Raw genomic sequence first — 21,031 nt, 5'->3', positions numbered from 1 at the left:
CTCTGGACAAAGCCGTTATGTTTAAATAACTGCCATGCAGATTCCAAACAGACAGCTTTATCAAGGCAGTTTGGGCTTTAGATATATTTTACACAGTAGCCATCGTTAATGGAAAATCGTGTTTCGCTATGAACATGCACACACGTATAGTTTTTATCACAAACACGGTCGGGCAGCGAAGGCGCAGCGGCAGCCGTCAATGCCGGTAACGTACTCGAACGACAGAGTGCACGGAACAAAGCTTTGTGACTAGCATCTAATGACTAGCAAGCACTTTCTTACCGCTGCTGCTGTACAGTGAGAATCTTCCTTGAACATATGCTGCAGCCAGGTGCTCAACTTGAGGCACCAAATGCTAAATGGCTTCCTGTCTTTACTCTTTTCCACTTTTCCTCTATTCATGGCCTGCGCCATTTGTTTTTTTAACTCCTTTCTAAACTAAAGCTGTATCTACATTTTTTTGCCGCGTTACCACGGTAACCACACACCACACTCTAGCTTTTCGGCAAGGACCCGCCCTATTTTGCATCTGATTGGCTAGAACTTGTTTCATTGGTAGATGAGAGATTGGTAGAAGTTCAAAGATTGGTTAAACCTAGCGCATCAAAAACAAATCCCATTTTGACTTTTTAATTTATTTATTTTTCTAAAATTGTCAGACCCCAGAAATCCGGCACCAGGCCTGAGAACTTTAAGCTCTGCCTTAGTTAGAGTTGCGTTCCTCTCATGTGATTGGCAAGTGAAATCAATTTACTCGAAAATATAAAACCACATGCAAGTTCCCGAATGTATTTATTAATTTTTCCTCACGGCCGCACGCTGGAGATCCAGCACGGTGCTGGAATACTTTACGCCCTGTTTATGGCATTGGTTGTTCTTGTATTCCTCAAACTTGAGGCCAAAATTCTGACCCAAAGGGATAGTGGTCTTCTGATCATGCAAAATTCTGTTTTAAGGCCTGTAAAAGAATTGGCCTCTATTAACCAAATAAATAAGCATTTTTAATAGGCTATGAAATGCTACATGTAGCACAGTTAACAGAGAAAGATAAGGAAGAGACCTTTTCCCTTACCCTCCCTCAGCATGCCCACAGTCAGACACTTCATGAAGCGGCAGGCCTGGCACGACTTGCGTCTCCTCTTGGTGATCTCACACTCGTTGGTGGCTGGACAGCTGTACTCTATGTTGCCTGTATGTAAACATGTTGGAGGAAGAGAGAAAAAGGGTTTCATTTCAGATGGATACTTCAACGGACAGGTTGGCAGACAACCTTTTAGACAGATCCTGCAGCACAAAGACCAAGATTTTGTATACATACTGTCAATGTTTTCATATAGATTAATCAATGGACAGAGAGTTGTAGATGGACAAACAGACACACACATAAAATAAAACCATGAAAATTGACTCAGCTACCTTGGTCTTGATGTTTGGCTTTAAGATGTCCCTTTGTTTGCAAGTTGGCCATATAGCATACATTACAGAGCAAGCACTGAAACAAAATTATTTTAAACTGACTACTATACGCAGACAATCTGATTTCCTGTGATTTGAGTTTGTGTGTATGGTTATTGTATTATAAATATAGGCTGTATGTATTGTCTCAGTGACTATTTAATACCTCATAAAATTAACACTTTGTTTAAAAAAACTAACAGAAAACGTGTAATTGTGTATAAATTGTGTTTTTGTGTGTGTGTGCGCGCGCGCGGAGCTGAGGCCGAGATTATTAGCCGATGTTAGTCTAAGTAAGTCTAACTTCACAACCCTCACCAACAAAAACATCACCTTAAGTGTGTCAGAGGCTAATACCACTTTTTCCTTCAAATGTCCACAGCCTAACTACTTCTTCCCCACTTTATCTGTCTTTTTCTATATCTTCCTACTTCTATATTGTCATGTTCCGTCTTTGCTATTTTTCTACACTTCTACACTGTTACTACATGTCTAAATGAGACCTATTTCTACTGTGGCTCCGGCCTTTCTCCACTTTTTGTTGTACTCTGTTTCATTGTATTGCTTTGTTTTCTCATTTTCAGCTTCAATCTCCCTCCAGTTCTGCCCATTTCCTCCATTTAGAAATTTCCTTCCACCCAGTTCAAAGCACAGTTATGGATTTGTTTGGACAGTTTGGACTATTGCAGAATTGCTCAAACAGATTTTTTGTTCAGAAAGGTTTATTTATCTATAGTTTGAACTGTGTTGAGATGTGAACCCCCCAAAACACTTGTTTATTTCCTACGGGGCCCACCTGACAACTACAGTACACCACCAAGCCAATGCATCTCCCACTGAAACAGTGTAAACAGTGATTACTATTGACTGCTGCTGTGGAGAGGATGTTTTCTCATTACTGGGCTGATTAAGGGGGCTAGTTAGCTTGGGAAAAGGCTAAATGCACGAACCCTTCCTAATGGGTAACAAGATGCTCATTAATCGGCCTTGTTAGTTAAAGTAAAGGCTAAACATGCTAAATGCTGAGGGACCCTTATAGTCTAATGGACACTACTAATGGGACAAGTTATCTTAACCCAACCTTTACATGCTGATGAAAAAGGAAACTGCAGATTAATTCAGCAATTAAGAACACTTACCTAGCACTAAGGCTAAAATTGGCGTATGACACAATCTGCGTGGGTTAATGGGTGGTCAGCAAAAGGCCTTGTTAGTGCAAGGCTAAATAGGAAACACTGCTAAATGGATAAAGTAAGGTAAAGAGACACTTATACATGGCTAGTAGCACCATGGCTAAATGTGTTAAACCTCTCACTGAGACATGCTATACATGGTGCTTCAATTGTACACGTTTGTGTATGTGTAATTGTACACGTTCAAAAAAGGGTATGAACTGTAGGCTTACATTACAGGCCAATATGCAGGTGTGATATAGGACTATGAAACCTATGTGCCATCTTGCTTTAGGGTTGCGGTATAAGATAGGAATTACAAAAGAAGGGTTTAAATCAGAATGTCATTGCTTTCTCTGTGTGTCTTTATTTCTATCTTTATGTGTCTTATTGTGCACTGAGGTGGGCTTACAGTGGAGAGGTTCTTGGAAGCTCTTGTGTATGCCGTGTGAGTTTGTGTGTGTGTGTGTTTGTGTGGGTGAGGGGGATATGTGAGGGCCTCAAATCCCCTGCAATCTCCTTTGAGATGTGTGTATATGTCCACCTGCTGCATGACAATTGACCACCATTGTACAGGCTGCCTAGGAATTTTAGTGTGTAAGCTGTCTTTGTTTTCACCTCTCCTGATGTTACCCATCAAACTTTGTCTTGACATGAGTTCAGCCTCTCTCTCTTCACTTCCTTTTCTTAGCACCTTGGCTTATGGATGTTTTTCATAGTTCAGCTATTGCATAATTTGTTTATTTTCTTTAAAGCAGTATAAACAGAACTCCCATGTTCGATGGTCCCATCTAGAAATGTACTGTATACCTTTCTCAGCTTCATCTCCTTTTCTTCTTCTCTTTTGCTATCTTCATCTTCCCATTTCATCACCCTCGCACACTTTGCCCTCCTCCTTACTCCCCTTTATTCCTCTCTCTCAATAAGGGAGTGATAGATGCAGGTGTCAGGTGTCGCTGGACTGACGCACAGAAACAGCAGCTGCCAGAGCTACTTCCTCCATGTTGTGACTACACATGGTGGCGCGCGCGCACACACACACACACATACACACACACACAACACACCACACCACACACACACACCACACACACACACACACACACACACACACACACACCACACACACACACACACACACACTCTCTCTCACAAAGACACACACACACAAACACACATATGCACACACCATTTACACACATGGATACCCACATCCTTGACTCTAGAAGTGCAGCTCTCTAAATTAACACTGACACACATTATAACATTATAACATAACAACCAATACATACCACCAATTTCATTCCTACAGCAATTTGCCCAGTCTACCCCCCCCCTCCTTCTCCCCTCTTTCTCTCATTCCTTGTTTCAACTTCTTGTTTATTCAAACTAGTGTACACATCTCCTCTCCTCTCCTCTCCCACCCCATGCTCTCCTCCCTGTCCAGCTGGAGGTGTTTTTTTGGTGATTACCTGCAGTTTTATTGGCTAATGGCTTGAAACATACCAATATGTCTGCTCCTGCCCATCTGAGGCTGGCCCTGCTTTCCAGCCAAGATACACACACTAACACACAAACGTGCATAAACACAGGCATATATGCACAGACGTGCACTGATTTACATGGATGAGCCCAGGCCCACAAGCCCACACACAGACACACGGGGCAGCACGCATCCACACTATCTGTGGATGAGTTTGGCTTGTGCGGTAGCCAAAGATAATGTCATGACCCATTTGTTCCAGTGGATCCAGGACTGCACAGTCTGCGCCGCAATAGTAATACTGAAGTACAAATATTGATGAACATTTTTTTTGTTTATAAAAGTGTATTGATAGATTTTCTTAGTAAATTCTAGTTGTGTCTATTCAAGCTTGGAAAATTGCTGGTTTAAGGTTATTGTGAGTAGACAATTAAATGTTTCCTAATAAACATCCAGGAAATTATAAGGTCATTTTTACCATCAATGCAAAGAGCCACTTAACTGGTTCCAGTTTAACGTGGCTTCCCATCATTTTGTTCACCAAACTTTCATCACAACCTTTCATAACAACAGTCCTGTGAATAGCTTTGCCAAAGTCTTGACCGCATAACCTTTCATTCTGGCCTTCCTGAGCTGTAACATGTCCACTACAGGTTGAAGGGAAGATTACAAATACAGTGAAAATGAGGAAACAAGAGAGAGGGGACAGGGCGTTGCTTTAAATCTATTCAAGGTCATACCCTGAAGAAGCTCTGCTGTCAACATGGCATCATATCTATATGTTTGCTGGGCTCTAGGTATTTAATCTGTGACCGTATCCTCACCTGTGTAACCTTTAACAAGCCCACAAAATGAAATGAGACAAGGTAGAATTGGTCAACTATTACACGCTAAGTGATGACAGATGAATTGAGGGTTAAACCTATACACACAGTGATTACAAGGTCATGCGTGTGGCTGTCTATATTCAAGTGGGTTGGTATATATATATGTGTGGATGTGCTTCTATGAGTTTTCATTTGTGTTTGCGTGTCTCTACCTTTTATCTCAGAATGTGTGTTCCAATCTCTTTGTAAGGATTGCACTGTGTCCTGATCCCATCCCATAACAAACACATACAGGTCATCTCTAGGTAGGGGTGACCATCTACTGTAGTGGATGTAAGACTCTCTACCCCTCACATTTCCCTCTCTCTCTCTCTCTCTCTCTCTCTCTCTCTCTCTCTCTCTCTCTCTGGGGCTTTAATATGAAAGCTGCTTATCGGAGACAACAAAAAGCAGCAACAGATAGGTGGATGGATGGAAAGGCAGATAGATGAATCCTGTCTGATATGACTGACAGACTGTCCGGCCCTATGTATCGATGATGGCTGGCTGGCTGGCAGACTGGTACCTTGATTACTGCAGTGGCATACTGACTGACAAGAGGGCCTTCCTGCTGACTAACGGGGCCTATTAGTTACTTTAAAAAACTTGAACAAATCATTAAAGACTTATACTCAAACACAGGTTTATCACTTGCTGATTGACTTTCTGACTGGGTTAACCACCATGGTAGTCCTGATGTAATATAGAATTCAACAACGTTTACCTGATTTTCCATACTTAAAAATGCTCAATGGATCTATGTTTAATGTGTAATCAATTATAATATCATATATTTATTTTTTATTGCCATCAAATCCCATGAAAAGGACATAACCAATAATGAATGGATCCTACTAACCCCTGACATTATTCATCTGTGCCAGAAACCCCAATTGTTGTCCAAAAAACTATGAAAAACACGTTAGTAAACCACACTACTGGGTGACACGTTCCTTCTTTATCATCAACATGGGCACTGTAGTTTACTTTGAGTCAGTCCTTCAGTACCTTTACCATCTTGTTGCTGTAAATACTTGCTAGTGCTCCAAAGCAGTGGCTGAAAATATCTGTAGTCCAAAACCAATGGTGCTTAGCTTTTTACTAAATGAAAGTATATATATTCATGAAAGTATATATATTCTTCTGTTTACGAAGAATTCAGTCTTTAGTAGGAAAAAATGGATTTATGGCTGAGTGTCAAAGTATATAGAGAGGGATTAACACACTGTTGGTTTTAGTCCTTTCATGGGAATTGTTTGCACTCACAAAGTACAAAATATTGGCAGCTTTATGATAGTGTTTTTTATTATAGAGTTAAACAGTCTAATACGTATCTGCTTCAGTTGTGCTTGCTGTGAAAATCATCATAAAACCCCATGAATTCATCAATGAAGTTGTAGATTTTGTACCGTTTGCAAGTTATTTATTTGTTAAATTCCATGCACCATATTGAATGATTACCTACATATTGTATAGATCATGTGAAACTAGAATGGTTATGCTATCCTTTGAACTGAGTGGACCAATGAACAAATGGCGAACTTATTGTCTTGCTTCATGGGTAATTGGTTGTGTGTAAGACTGAACTGTCCTATGCTTACAAAGGTAAATGAAGGATATACTCTTGATTAAACTAAGTATGAATTGGATATCCACAAAACTGGAGAGAATATCCTAAATACCTGTGCACATCCTGGACTCCTTCTAGCCCTAACACGAGATAAGCAAAGGATTATTGAGCCTAATTCCTGGTACTCTTCTCATCATGTGGATTACTGCTCTACCCCTTCTTTTCTCTAACCCCAAACCTGAACTCCTGACCTCAAGACATAACCTCTGACCTTCCTGTGACAACACGTTATCTCCTAGACAACAGGCTTATAGCTAACACGCTTTTAAAGCATAAGCAGCTAGATCTGGGAATCCACTACCTGGAAATTACTCTTTGCTGTCGATGAAGAAGAGGTCAAGGTTGAGGGTGAAAGGCGGGGGGGGCGTGTCTGGGAGTTGACGAGTATGCATAACCTAATGTTTATATTTGTGTGTGTGTGTGTGTGTGAAAGCATGCATGACAGAAAAAGAAATGTTAAAGGAGGGAGAAAAATAGACTGTGGTGGGTGTCCTAGTGGCTTACTTTGCAGAAACATGTACCACATAAAAATCTGGGTTCACATCTGGCCTGGGGCTTTTATCATATGTCCTGGATCTACCATAATGGCTCAATTGTATGTATGTGTGTGTGACAATGTGTATTTTGTGTGTGTATCTGTGCATTTAATTTGAAGGAAAAAAGAGTTTATGTTTTAGGTGCTTTATACAATATTCCTCTCAAAAGAATGTTCCCCTTTAAGGAGCCCATCCGTCAATATGAAAAACACTCTTCACCTTTAACTTTTGACCTTGCGTCCTGTGCAGCCAACCTTCTGTCATCAACACTGAATAGATCATAGCTTAGGGTTATGTCTAGAGTTTTTACCATATATTAATCTAGACAGACACAGAGGCAGAAATGTAGACAGACAAACATAGAGAGATAGATTATAGACAGAAAGTCAAAATAGAAGCCAACCTTGGATGGTGCGTTTGAAGAAGGCCTTACAGGCCTCACAGGATGCCACTCCATAGTGGTACCCTGACGCAATGTCCCCACACACCAGACACAGCCTCTTGGGCATCGAATTCAACATGTACTCGCACTTAATCTGTGAATCTTCCCCAATAGTTGACGAACAGTCCTCGTAACGTTTTGATCCGGGGCCTCCAGCAGGACCCAGGGGCCCTGCGTTGGAGCCGTAAAGGCTAGGGGACTCTAAGCCGTTGGGGTGGCCGTTCATCGTGGACGAATAGGAGCCTGAGGCGTCACTGGAGCCACCAGGGGAGTGATGGTTTAGGCTGTCAGTCAGGGAGGCTGGACTAGACGGCTCAGTCTTTATATAGGAGGACGGACAGTTGGACTCAAGGTGGCGCTCCTTACTGGACATTCTGCAGAGAAGCCTAAGGAAGTGAGACAGGAACAAAAAAAAGAAGAAGAAAGTATTACAAGAAAATGTCACGTATAAAAATGTCAGAATAATGATAGATGTTAAAGAGAAGAGGGAAAACCAAGACAGGAAACGGTTCAAGGAAAGTCAGAGAAGAAGAAAAACAGATACAGTGAGGGCAATGTTTGAAAGTCCAATTATAGCAATCATTTGTTCTAATGTTGTTGTATTTCCTCAATGGCCACCCATCCATCACATTTGTTATTTCTTTTCCTTAAGAGAAATGATAACGAGAGCTGTGCAGAAGAAGTAAAAAGGGACAGGGTAATAGCAGGGAATAAGAGAATTTTATACAAAAACTAAATAGACTGTGGTTCATTGGGAAACTGTGTGTAAAATAGAGTAGCAAAGAAGCCTCTACAGTACCACACGTAAACACATACACATGCTCGGGGCCGACACATCCGTCACTTTCCGGTCAATAGCAGCTTGTTCTACATGACGGCAATCAGTAAGCAGCCTCTCTGCTGCTCAATCATCCCAGAGACAGCCTCACACATACATAATGCTCTTACACACACACACACACACACACACACACACACACACACACACACACCACCACACACACACACACACAGTTTCAGAAGTTAGGGCCATTGATGCAATACAAAACTGTGTTTGAGGAAAAAAAAGAAAAAAAATCACTGCCAATCAGTTCCAAAGTATTCAAGGTATTACTGTTTCCTCACCTCTTGTTTTGCTGTCCCTCTCTTCCTCTAATCTGCTTCCCTTTCTTATTCCCTCTCTTTACTACTTCCTCTCCCTAAGGAGGCGGACTGGTGTCTTGTTAATGGCAGTTGTAATTAACAGCTATCTTCTCTCAGTCCGTATCTCTCCATCCCTCCCTTTGTCTAACTTACTATCTATCTGCCTGTCTCCCTATCACATCCTATTCAATGCATCTCTTTCTCTCTCTCACTCTATCCCTACCCACTCTCTCTTTCTCTTCTTCTTTGCATTACCACTCTATCTCCCTCTAACCCTGCCCCCCCTCCCTTCTCCCTTTTCATTGTTAAAGGCAGAAAGCACAAAAGGGGTTTTTAATTAAGGCAGGATGCTGCTAAACGAGGGGCTTCTAAAGTCCAGTCGGCCTGTAAAAGATCCCTGTTCTACAGGGACCCATAAAACACAGACAGCGCCTTGACGGAGAATATAGAGCCGGTCGGGAGAGGGAAGGGTGGGGGAATGGGGAATGGATGTAGACAGTAAAACAGGTAGGCAGACAGACAGAAAGACAGACAGAATGGAGAACGTGAGAAAGAAGAGTTGGCTGCATTAAATAATGATAGCCAAATGGGTTTTAATGTGCTTTAATGGGTTTGATGAGCAGCAAAACTAAGCAGTCCTCTTCCTTTAGCCAAACCTAGACTGGCACTGTGAAGTAAAACCTTTCCCGGAAATTCATTGCTTCCTTCAGTCAATTCTTCCTTTTTTATAAAGTGACATGCCATTTATAATGTACAATACTTTGGCCTTTTCCCCCATTTTCATTATATATTTTATTCCCACCACCACTTCTCCCATCCCCTCGCTGCAAGTTCTTCTAATTCAGTGACTGCAGTAATCGTGGCTTTGTGGTATTCACCAATGTCTATAAATCCTTTTATCTGATGCCAAGGTATACATTCTGTTTCGAATGAGGGGGGGCGGTGAGAAAGGTTTGGACACAAATCAAGAAAGAGGAAAGGATAGAAAAGGATGTAAAAAGGGATGGTGAGAGTAGAGGGATATAGAAGGAGAGACAGAAACACATAAAAGGCGCTAGAATATAAACAAAAAATGAAGAAATGAATGCAAATGTGGGAAAAAAGTGATGGGGTGATGAGAGATCGCACAGCCTGTGTTCTAGTAGAGGGAGAGAAAATAGTGGTGACAGAAAAAGAGAGTAGAGACATTTAAGCAGATGATGTGATGGTGATGATTTAATCTCTCCTTTTTCACTCTTTATGCTCTTTTGTGCCCCCTCCCTTCGACCGTCAATCCTTCTGAGTACCATTAAGTGAAAGAGTTTAAGTGCCAAAAGATCTCAGGTGCTTTTTTCCTTTCTCTCTCTCTCAAATTCTCATCTATCTGTCTATACTTCTCCCTTTACATTCCTCGTATTAGCTCTCTCTCTCTATCTCTCTCTCTCTTCCTCTATCATCTCTTTTCCTCACACTTACCGTACATCTTTACTATGTGCTCTCTCACTCTCGCCGCTTATAAATGAAAAATAATGGCAGTAGAAGGGGGAGGAATAAAAAGAATAAAAAAGAAGACATGCGTGCAGAGGAGAGGAGAAGAGGAAAGAAGATTAAGAAATCACAGCCAGTGCGCTGTGCTGAGCGAGAGGTTGAATGCATTTATGTATGTATGTTATCAGTATAATTACGGCGCTATGTAACGATGGCTCAGTGCTGAAAGAGCAGTCTTATTGTGCCTGTCTGCTCTTCAGATGAGTGTGGAGAGAGAGAGAGAAGGGGTTGGGTCTCCTTTTGTATCAACTCTTTATGTTTTCAGTGTTTAAAGAGGTTTATATAAAGAGGGAAAGGCTTGAGTGTGTTTCTTTTTCTTTTTGTATTTTCACAAGGGGCTCAAAGACGTGAGCAGCGTATTATGAGACGATTGCAGTAAAACACAAAAAAGAGCTGGAATCAGATTTTAGCATTAACCGTTTTGCCTAATTTTGTTACAGAAGAAGGGTTTTGAATTTCATTTTCTTCCAGCTATTCTGTACATGTTGATGCACTTCAGTGGAAGAGCACCATATTGTAAGACACTTATTCACTTACCAAAGTTGACGGACAGAACCCATGGACACTTTCTTGTAAAATGTAAGTTATAAAAAAAAAATGTATTGCTCTTCGAAATATACAACTTAATAGTAGAACACATAGATTCTATTGCAAAGAGGACTGACAGTTAATTTTAATTTTAATTACAGGTTTAGATTTTATGACGAGTGATGATAAAATTGACCACACACAGTGTTTGTGACACCCAAGTAGATACAGAATGAGACCAGACTAAGACAGCCAAAGCAAGCGGACAAAAGTGTCTGTTAGTTCCTGCAGACATCAAATACACACACACACACCACACACACACACACACACACACACACACACACACACAACACACACACACACACACACACACACCACACACACACACACAGAGACGCACACACCCACCAAAACGATTACTAACTTCCCTTGTCTCCATTTCCAGCTCGGTCCCTGTCATTTTCTCTTTTCTTCGTTCCCATTTCTTTTTTGTCATTTCTCTTTTTTTTTAAAGGCACAGTGACTCATGAAAAAGAGATAAATATGTTAACGTGTAGATGGGGGGGGTGGGGGGGTGAGTGGAGAGAGAAACACAAAGAATAGAATAATTTCTAAAAAAAATTGAAATGGAAAAGAAGAATCTTTTTTCTGTGTGTTTTGAAAAAAGATGGGCCACTTTAGTATGACAAGCTGTCATTAGAGTGGTGGGCTGATGCAGCGTCCTGACAACTGGCAGGGACAAACATACAATCATCGTATTAGAGCAACTACTCTCTGCCTCACTCTGTGCCTCTCTGCTGTTTTCTGTGTGCTCCTTTAGTTTCACTGTGCACTTGCACCCTTTTATTATGTACAATCTTTGTACGACTGCCTCGCTAGATGGCAGCCATAAACACAAACTGATCCTCAAACAACTCCTAACTGTTTTTGCCCCAGGTTAAAGAATAGAAGAGAAGCAGTGTAAGTAGCTGCGAGTTGAATAGAGGTTTACAACGGACAGTCTGAGTGTCATTTTAACATCAACATTTCACTAACCATTCAGGCTTTGATATCACTCAATTTGACGACTCATCTTCCTTGTCCTGGTGGACTCTACTGTCATAGATCTCAGCAATTGGTAAGTAAACATGTTGGCATTACAAGTAAATATGGTCCAACAAACAATAAATAAAGAATTCGTATGTGAAGATGATGAAAAGAGACATGTATTTGCCTTAATCTTACCCTGACAATAGAAAAGGCTCTGTTAAAATGTCTATATGCATATGACTACAACCTGATGAACTTGAGTCTAGCGGTATGAAGCATCTCACTGCCCTAACACCATAAAATCATGTAAAATCATGTAAACCGATAAAAAAATGAGTGGAAAGGAATAAGAGAGAGGAAAAACAGATAGAGGAAAGAGAAATGGTAGCAATAGAGACAGAGAAGAGAGAAGTGCTGACAATGTAGCTACCACGGGTTGGCTAATACCTTTCTATCACACCAAGCATTGTGCTCTCGATGCTGATAAGAACACACAGTCCAATAAGCAAAAAGAAAAAAAGAGAGAGAGTGAAAACCTTACACAATTCTATCTAGATCATACCGGCAGTGCTTTGGGATGGAGGAGAAGTGAAGGAAGGATGGAAGACAGAAAAGAAAATACATTGAATTAAAGAATGGGGTAAGAAGGGGAATAGGAGCAAAAAATGCATTAACATTTCCATAGTCAAATGAAAAGAACGATTTCATCAATTGACTGAATTGCTTTTTCAGCCCTCACACTCCTCTGTTTATTTTTCTTTCTTTGCTCTATTTCTCTCTCTGTTGTACTCCGTTTTTCAACGCGCTCCTATCTGTGGAGGGTTGTTGAACTGCTTGTCAGCTTGTTACTTCGATATATGCCATGGTGAGTGTTTACACACGCACACACACGCATAAACTGGACTTGTTAGCAGCACACATAGGTTAAAAATGAGAAGATTACAGCTGTTGTTAAATAATTACTGCGAGTCCACATTTTCTATTTTCTGGGGACTGAATTATTCGACTGGGACAAAGAAAAACACAAGCAAATGCATTTTGTGTGCTATTTACTGGATAAGAAGTAATTTAATCTGTGTTTTTACACCTGCATTGTATAAGGTGTGTGCGGTTTAAAGGCAGAAAAATAGAGAGAGAAAATAATCTATGTTGCTGAGAGTTTGAGTTTAGCTCAATAGACTCACAGTGTGACGATGATTATAGTTGTTTTCAGGGAGAAAGATGAATAAAATAAAAAATATAAAACTCACGCAGCGACAGTCAATCTAAACCACTCTGCCTCCTACTGAGCTCTCTCTCGCCTTCTCTTTCCTGCTCTCTTTGGGTGTCAGCCGCTCCCTCTTTCTCTAGTTGTTTCTACTTCTCACACGCAAACACACTATCATTGCTTCTCTCTCTTTCTCGTGCATCCACACCCCGTCACACACACCACACACACAGACACACACACCAGGGAGCAGATCAATTGTTACAGTGTTAGTGGGGCAGGAAACCTGTAATTCACTTCATTGGCTGCAGAATAAACCCCTGATTACATACAATCAATGTGATAATGGCTAAAACACATTCTGCCCAATGGGCTGTCGGGCTGTAAAGACCAGCAAAGGAGAGGAAATGTGAGTGTGTGAGTGTGTTTAGACACTAGGACTCCTTCTAGGTATGAATTTTAATTTAACAGACAGACCTACACATACCTTTGCTGTGCAAAACTATCCACACACACACACGCACACACGCACACACGCACACACACACACACACACACCACACACACACACACACACCACACCACACACACACACACACACACTCTAGATGTGAATGGATACACAGTGGGAGACAACATACAGGGCAGGCTCGGCCAAACATGATTGATTAAGAATTATGTGCTTTCTAAACTACAGACTGTTCAAGAATATCATGTTTAGTGATATCAATACATTGCCTATTTCTTCAATCATCACTTAGAGGTATTGTTAAAAACTGTTTTATCGTCTTCTCTTTTCTTTTTTTGGTCACTTTTCATAAAAGGTGATTATGTTCCAAATTTTTAAGGGAATTCCTTTTCCTCTCAAGGTCTTCCCTGGTCTTTAAAAAAATTGATTTAGATTTGAGAGTCTGACTGCATTGGTGAAGTTATTTAAGTGGAAAGATATGAAGAGGTTGAGCTTGTTCAGGGAAAAAATGTGAAGGCAGTGCACTGCTAACCCTGTGTGTGTGTGTGTGTGTGTGTGTGTGTGTGTGGTGGTGTGTGTGTGTGTGTGTGTGTGTGTGTGTGTGTGTGTGTGTGTGTGTGTGTGTGTGTGTGTCAGATGGGAATCTTGATGATTTAGGTCATTTCTTGTGGAGCAGTTTCTGATAAGTGTGTTCCTGCCACGCGCTATCTTTGTCACCATGTCTCTCTCTCTCCTTACCTCTCTCTTTGTCTCTCTCTCTTTGCCCCTCTCTCTTTCTGTCTCCTTTATCTGCTGTGTGTCATTGTATTTGTAAGGGTGGTTGTCTACTGTAAGAGCGGTGCTTCAAACCTCTAAAACAGCTAAACTCTGTCCAGTATGCTGCACATCACGAGTACAGTTAATAGTTAATCGATTTCAGGTAGTTATTTACTAAATCATTGAATACACAAATTACCGCAAATTAGATGTCTAATTCAGTTCAATTTCAGGATTTAGCAGATTAAATTGCTTACCATGTAGAGCCCTCAAGACCTTAATCCCTTTACTGGAAAGGCAGAAGAGTGAAAATAAGCTAAATTATTGAATGCATCCCCTTGTTTCATAAACCTTTTCATAGGAGATACTGCACGAGGCAAAATTGAAAATGTTATTTCTCAGGTGTAATGAAAACCTGTAAAGAACAAATTATACATAATACATTTGATGTGACTGAACACATCCATACTGCGTTTTCACATGGTAGCGGCATGTGATGTTTGTGCAGGGGTATAAGGGACATACATTGTAGGCTGGTTCCTTTTAATAAAAGAAAGGTAATTGGTCAAGGTTAGTGTTCGTCTATCTTTCTGTGTGTGTGTGTGTGGATTAATAGTGTTATCGCTAAGCATTAGGGGTGTAACAGCCCTTCCAAACACTTACGACACTTGCCATTGTGGCTGACACGCACGCACACACACGCACGCACGCACACTTACACATTTGACCATTTGTGTACATTGAGACGTACAGCTCTCAGCGTACAATCTAAACTCTCTCTCTCATACTCAGACAGATAAATAGAGATGGGCAAGGTGCCATATCAAATGAAATTGCACAGAAGTATAATAAAAAAAGTGTTTAAAAAAAAAAAAAAATCCCCCATCGGATTAAAGCACATTTTATTAAGCAGATGGTGAAAGAGGATTTCCACTCTAGTAAATATGACAGGGCTTTCAAATGTGACATGGGATGGAGGCAGAGAGAGGGGAGGGGAGGAAGGGGAAAACAGACAAGGAAGGAATGGGAACAGAGAGCACAATGCTGCAAAAGAGAGGAGAGACAGAATGAGAGAGAGTGTGTGAAATAAAGTGGTGCTCGATCTTAAAAAAAATTTGGGAGAGGGGAGGCCAGGATAGAAGAGAAGAGGAGAGGAGAGGACACATCAGCGAGTAGAGCGTCAACGCTGCATTCTTTAAGCAGATCAGATTTGGGGAAATTGGGCTGTCACTACAGGATTGTGATGATTTACACCTATCCATCACAGGGAGAGAGAGAGAAGCAAAGCTAGAGTATGTACAATAATGCACAGCATCTGTAAAAATTGAGAAAATCTGCCCTTAACAGGCTAAGTTCACAGATTCCTACTGAATTCAGCATTCCTTACACATTAGGAAAAAGGAAGAACTAACATTCGGATACAAGTGAACAGTATAGATTCAGCCAGGTATCTGTTTCTTTCTGTCTATTTTACATTCTCTTTGAATGTCTACTATTTTTATTTATTTTTTTCCATTTTCTAGAGTGTCCATGTCAGCCTGTCTCAATTGAATTTTATGTTTTGTCACACAACCCACTGTCAATAAGTGTAATTTCACAGCTTCCTACTGAATTCGCATTCATTATTCTACAAATAACACATTAAGAAAAAGGAAGAACTAATATTCTGACCCAAGTGAACAGTAGAGAGTCAGCCTGGTCATTACGTTTACTGTATGATGATAATATGTGACAGATTCTGTTGGTCAAAAGAAGAAAATGAATGTTGTTAATCTATGTATAATTCCTCCCATATTACCCAAATGTTTTAAATAATCATTTAAAAGCCTTCGAACTAAATGCATCTGTATTGTCAACAACTGGTGTTGACACTTGTCCCCTCTGCCTCCTCGCCTCGCCTGATCTTTCCTCTTTTTCCTCTTGCCCTCCTTCCTCTCCCCATCCCTCCCCTCACTGCTGGCTGATGCACCTTACAGCCTCGATCCTGGACCATCTGTTAGGGAATCTAATTCACATCCAGTCATAATCAGGTTTGCTGGAGTGCCCACTGTCTCTACCTCTCTGTCTGTCTCTTGCTGGCCTATAGGTACCTGTTTCTTTCTGTCTATTTTACATTCTCTTTAAATGTCTATCATTTTTTATTTATTTTTTCCATTTCCTACAGTGTCAATGTCAGCCTGTCTTAATTGAATTTTCGTCATACAATCCACTGACAATAAGTGTCTCTCCACTGCTGCTCATCTTTCCAGCATTGGCTATGCTTTCACATTGTTTCAAATTTTGCTTTCCTAAAAAGCCATAATTGCACATTACAAGAATGAAATCCTCCTTTTATTATTTTATTGTAAAATTATTTAATAAGCATAAATTTGGCATTGCATGGAAAAATGAGGTGCTGAATCGACACAGCATCTTGACTGTGCATGTTTCGTGGTGTGTGTGTGTGTGTGTGTGTGTGTGTGTGTGTGTGTGTGTGTGTGTGTGTGTGTGTTGTGTGTGTGTGTGTGTGTGTGTGTGTGTGTGTGTGTGTGTGTGTGTTGCCCCCCGTGAACAAAAAATAAGGCAAGTTGAGGTGAAGGGGGTGGAAGTTAATGAGAGGTGAGTGTCTGGAACCCTCTCTCTCTTTGGCTTTCTCTCTCTGCTCCAGCAGTAATCCTCTTCTATAAATCTGCAATCCAATCAGCGTTGTCCACACTTGCGCGCTAAACACACACACCACACACACACACACACACACACACACACACACACACACACACACACACACACAGGGCTGTTGGGAAGCCCATCTGTGTGTTAAGGCAATCTGCTTTATCATTATGATTACATGGGGCTCAGTTTACAGCAATGTGTGAGTGAGTGTTTGTGTGTGTGTGTGTGTGTGTGTGGTGTGTTCAAGCGCATCCTGGTGGCCTGACATCAATCACATTCCCATGGTTTGATGGCCTAAATAAAAAGAGGAATAACATTGTTGCCGCCCAATGAAAACTGCAGATTTAAAACAAATAAAACAAATAAAACAAAATTAAAATAAAATTTTGTTTTTTGATTGATTAAATGAGAATGCCTTTCTCAGTGCTAACAACAGAACATGTAAATATTGTTCCAAATCAATAAACACGTTGAAATATTTAAATATTTTGGCCACAAGTATATAAATTGTAAATTGTAGTTTTTTTCCCCAAAGACGCATCAAGTCTGTGTGTGTGTGAGACAGTGTTAATGTCAATTGGGTGACTAAATCCCATCAACACAGTCGTAGGTCAGATATCCTAAAGGGAATGTTCATGTGATCTTATACTGCATATGTGTGTGTGTGTGTGTGTGTGTGTGTGTGTGTGTGTGTGTGTGCGCGTGCGTGCGTGTAAATGCCCTCCTACTGTTCTTGTATGAGAAAAAAGCATTTACTGTATGTATTTGTGAGGTGAGAGGTATTTACCTTCATCTTTGCCATTTAGAGCCTAATTATTACTATAATGTCATTAGTAACACTTGCTTTTTTTTACAATGACAAGTGTAACTTACTGCTTGTGAGCTTATTGATGAGGATAGATTGCTCTGTTTAATACAATATATATATTGCAGTCCATTGCAGTGTTTCAGTAAACTTCTTGAGATAAATTCAGAAGTTTGTTTTAACTTTTCCAAAAGTTGAACCATTGCAGCGCAAATAATGTTCCCCAGTGTAGAGTTTTAGAGTGTGCCTATACGTTAGCGCGGATGTAGTGTATGACGTCAAGCCATGGGGTCACTCTCTAGCCCCTGGCAAACCTTTACACCTCTCATCACTAGACTTCCCTGTTTGCCAACACACACACACACACACACACACACACACATACACACACACACACACACACATACACAAACACACACAAACACACACAAACACACACACACACACACATTGTGCTAGTCATACTCCTCTTGGTGACTGGCTGAGAGTCTGCGTGAGAATGGCTTGCCAGACCTCTAATTGGCTTGACCCAGACTAACCCTGAAATCCTATTGGACTAAGACTTCCCAGTCTACAGTGCACACCACACACACACACACGCACGCACACACGTTCTGCAAAAGACTAACAATACATTAATCAAAAGTGTTTTAATAGGCTGCAATAATACAACAATAACATCATAATGCATAATTGTAATGTTCGTTAAGTTAATCACGTCAGTTACTGAGACCATGCTGCATAATGTTGTTTGGTTAAAAATAGATTAAATCCAGCAAGTGAATGTCTAAACACAGCAAATACCCGACCAATAGATAAAGTTTTGGAAAGGTAATCTGAGCACTTTTTGCCACAACGGCATTTTATAAATTGTTTTTCAAACCATTGGCAGTGCTGGGTCACAACAATCTCAGTTGAGAAAATATTTAATAAAATGCAAACATATGTGCAACAAACCAGCATTGTGCTCATTATGTACAAAACAAATACTTACACCTTTGAAATCTGGACATGATGCTCAATCGTTTATTAATGATTAAAAGACAGAGAGAGGAAGTGGCAGAGAGGGTGGATGAAAATGAAGAGAGAGAAATTCTGTCTTTGTTTCAGGTGTCACATATTTGCTGTGTTTTAACATGAAACAAGCAGCATATTTACAGTTTATGTTAAAAAATGGACTATGGCAGCCTTCAGTTTCACCTGCCTCAAACGACACAAACCTAGAACTGGAGAACTTTAAAGTAAAACATCCCTTTGGTTAAACTTTTCGTGCTTTATTGCACATGCAGATGGCATGGGGGATTACTGTAATGGTAACAGTGACTGTCCTTCAACTGAAAGATATAATATAAAGCCTCTATGCTGTGAGGCATTTGCACTACTGAAGTGTCCTTGAGCCAGAAGTTGAATCCCGCTTTCTCAGATACTTGATATACACTTTTAAAATAATAAAATAAAAAACAAAGACAGTGCTCCAGGTACGTAGCAGTATAAGTACACCTTTCAAAAATTAAACATTTACATTTGCACATTGAGTAATGTGTTAGGTAGAATTTGTAGCAAACATATACACACCTGCGCACACAAAAACTAGTATTAAGTGGAAGAAAATTAAGTCCTTTCTCCACACTTTGCCATGTTTTAAAATATTTGTAGTAATCTTACAACTAAAAACTGCTCATTAAATATCAACCGTACACCACTTAGAAAGCGGAACCTTACATTTTAGACTGGGCTACTCCAAGGACCTTGCATGTTGTTACTGATGAACAAAAATAATTGATTAGGGTTTGTAATAATGTGAAATCTCAGCAGTCACTCGAGGAACTCATAGTGTGGGATTTTTAAAAGGAAGAAGGAAAATCAGATAAAATACAGGCTGCTGAAACAGCTTTGTTGGTAAATCTGCTTATTGCCTACAGTATAGTAATTTTGCCTTTTGCACATGGTGACACAAAAGCAGAGCAGCTTATTTTAAATATGGATCTTATAGAAACGTGTATGCATAAAATATAAATAAATAAAAATTAAGAAAGGCAAAACTATATAACCCTCATGCTTTAATAGGTCAGAGGGTAGAAGTTCTAAGTGCTTTGTCTCTCCTCTCTCTCGCTTCTCTCAACCCCACACAACACACACACACACCACACACACAACACACACACACACACACACACTACTAAAAACACTGGCGTTTGATGTATCAAATGCTTGCCTCTTTTTTTTCTTTCATCTGAGGTTTATAGAGGTTAAGTGTGGCTTTTGTGTAAAACTGAACCTGATTCATAAATTCTTCTTCTTTTTACATTTTTCGGTCTTTCCCTTTCCTTTTGTGTTTCTTTGGTCCGCTCGTTGTTCTGTCTTACCTGGGGTTGTAGAGGGCATGTGCGTCTCTCATGTGGTTGGCCTCCAGTGGATCGTAGCTCTGGTGCATCCTCCAGGCGCCAGCGCCGCATTTACTATAGGTTGACTTGGAGTTATCGTCACTGCTGCTGTTCACCAATGGCCCCTTCGATAAGTTCATTCTGCAGGCAGGGACAAAGTGAGAGAAGGAGGAGTGAAAATACAGCCAGTGCAAAAGAATAAGGCAGAGAAACCGCAGATGGGAAAGACCAGCTGAAACATGGCCTTTCAAATGGTACTTTGCGATCAAACCTTTTTACCGTTGAGTAAAAAATACATCTATAAAAAAAAGGTTTTTAAAATGTAAACATTAGGAGAACACATACATATCAATTGTTCAGGCACGAATAATGTAATGCAATACGAAATGTAGACATCAATGGATCTATTTGTATATATATATATATAGATTTTTTAACAATAGGTAAGGACACTAATATGGATAGAAAAAGGAAGAAAAAGCTTTCGGTAAGAAAAAGAAGAAAAACAAAACAAAAAAGTTATGATAAAATAAATGTAGTGTGAGGCAAATAAATTAGAGACCATGCCATGTGTTAAACATGTAGTTAAAGCACACACAGTACACACATTCAACGTAGTTATATGTGTATGCCACTACGACTTAGCCAAGGCACGACAGAGACAGGTAGGCATGTGGACAGTCAAGTGCGAAGACGCATAGAAAGACAGACTGACACACAGGCCGACATGCTGAGAGCACTGTCAGACAGACAGCTGTCAACCAGACCAACAGATGCCCAGAGGACGGGTTGTGACTTTAAACTAGTACACGAGACTTTGATCCTGGAATGTGCTAACACATTTCTGTCAAATGCATCTGTCTGTGTGCGATCTGGTGTATGCGTCAGGCTGCTAATTGAAGCACGCCCCGCCTGTGTTTAACGTCAGAGGAGTTTTACCAGTG

At 40.4% G+C, this 21,031-nt stretch overlaps 1 protein-coding gene across 12 annotated transcripts in view; it reads right to left on the bottom strand.

The window, feature by feature from the left end:
* esrrga (estrogen-related receptor gamma a) overlaps positions 1 to 21,031 on the bottom strand; it is a 163,962-nt gene that overhangs the window by 42,369 nt on the left and 100,562 nt on the right. For 6 of the 12 annotated variants that reach the window (XM_032513695.1, XM_032513691.1, XM_032513687.1 and 3 more), the window contains 3 exons: positions 20,070 to 20,228; positions 7,546 to 7,970; positions 1,061 to 1,201 (listed from right to left, as the gene is read on the bottom strand). In XM_032513695.1, the coding sequence (XP_032369586.1) occupies positions 1,061 to 1,201; positions 7,546 to 7,970; positions 20,070 to 20,227 (724 nt within the window). In that variant the 5' untranslated portion in view covers position 20,228. The remainder of the gene's footprint in view (positions 1 to 1,060; positions 1,202 to 7,545; positions 7,971 to 20,069; positions 20,229 to 21,031) is intronic. The other 6 variants (XM_032513629.1, XM_032513664.1, XM_032513622.1 and 3 more) reach the window with 3 other exon arrangements.

This window comes from Etheostoma spectabile, chromosome 1 (genome assembly GCF_008692095.1).
Source record: "Etheostoma spectabile isolate EspeVRDwgs_2016 chromosome 1, UIUC_Espe_1.0, whole genome shotgun sequence".
Lineage (NCBI taxonomy): Eukaryota > Metazoa > Chordata > Actinopteri > Perciformes > Percidae > Etheostoma > Etheostoma spectabile.
Note: the sequence above shows the minus strand (reverse complement) of the source record. Positions and strands in the feature narration are given on the sequence as shown.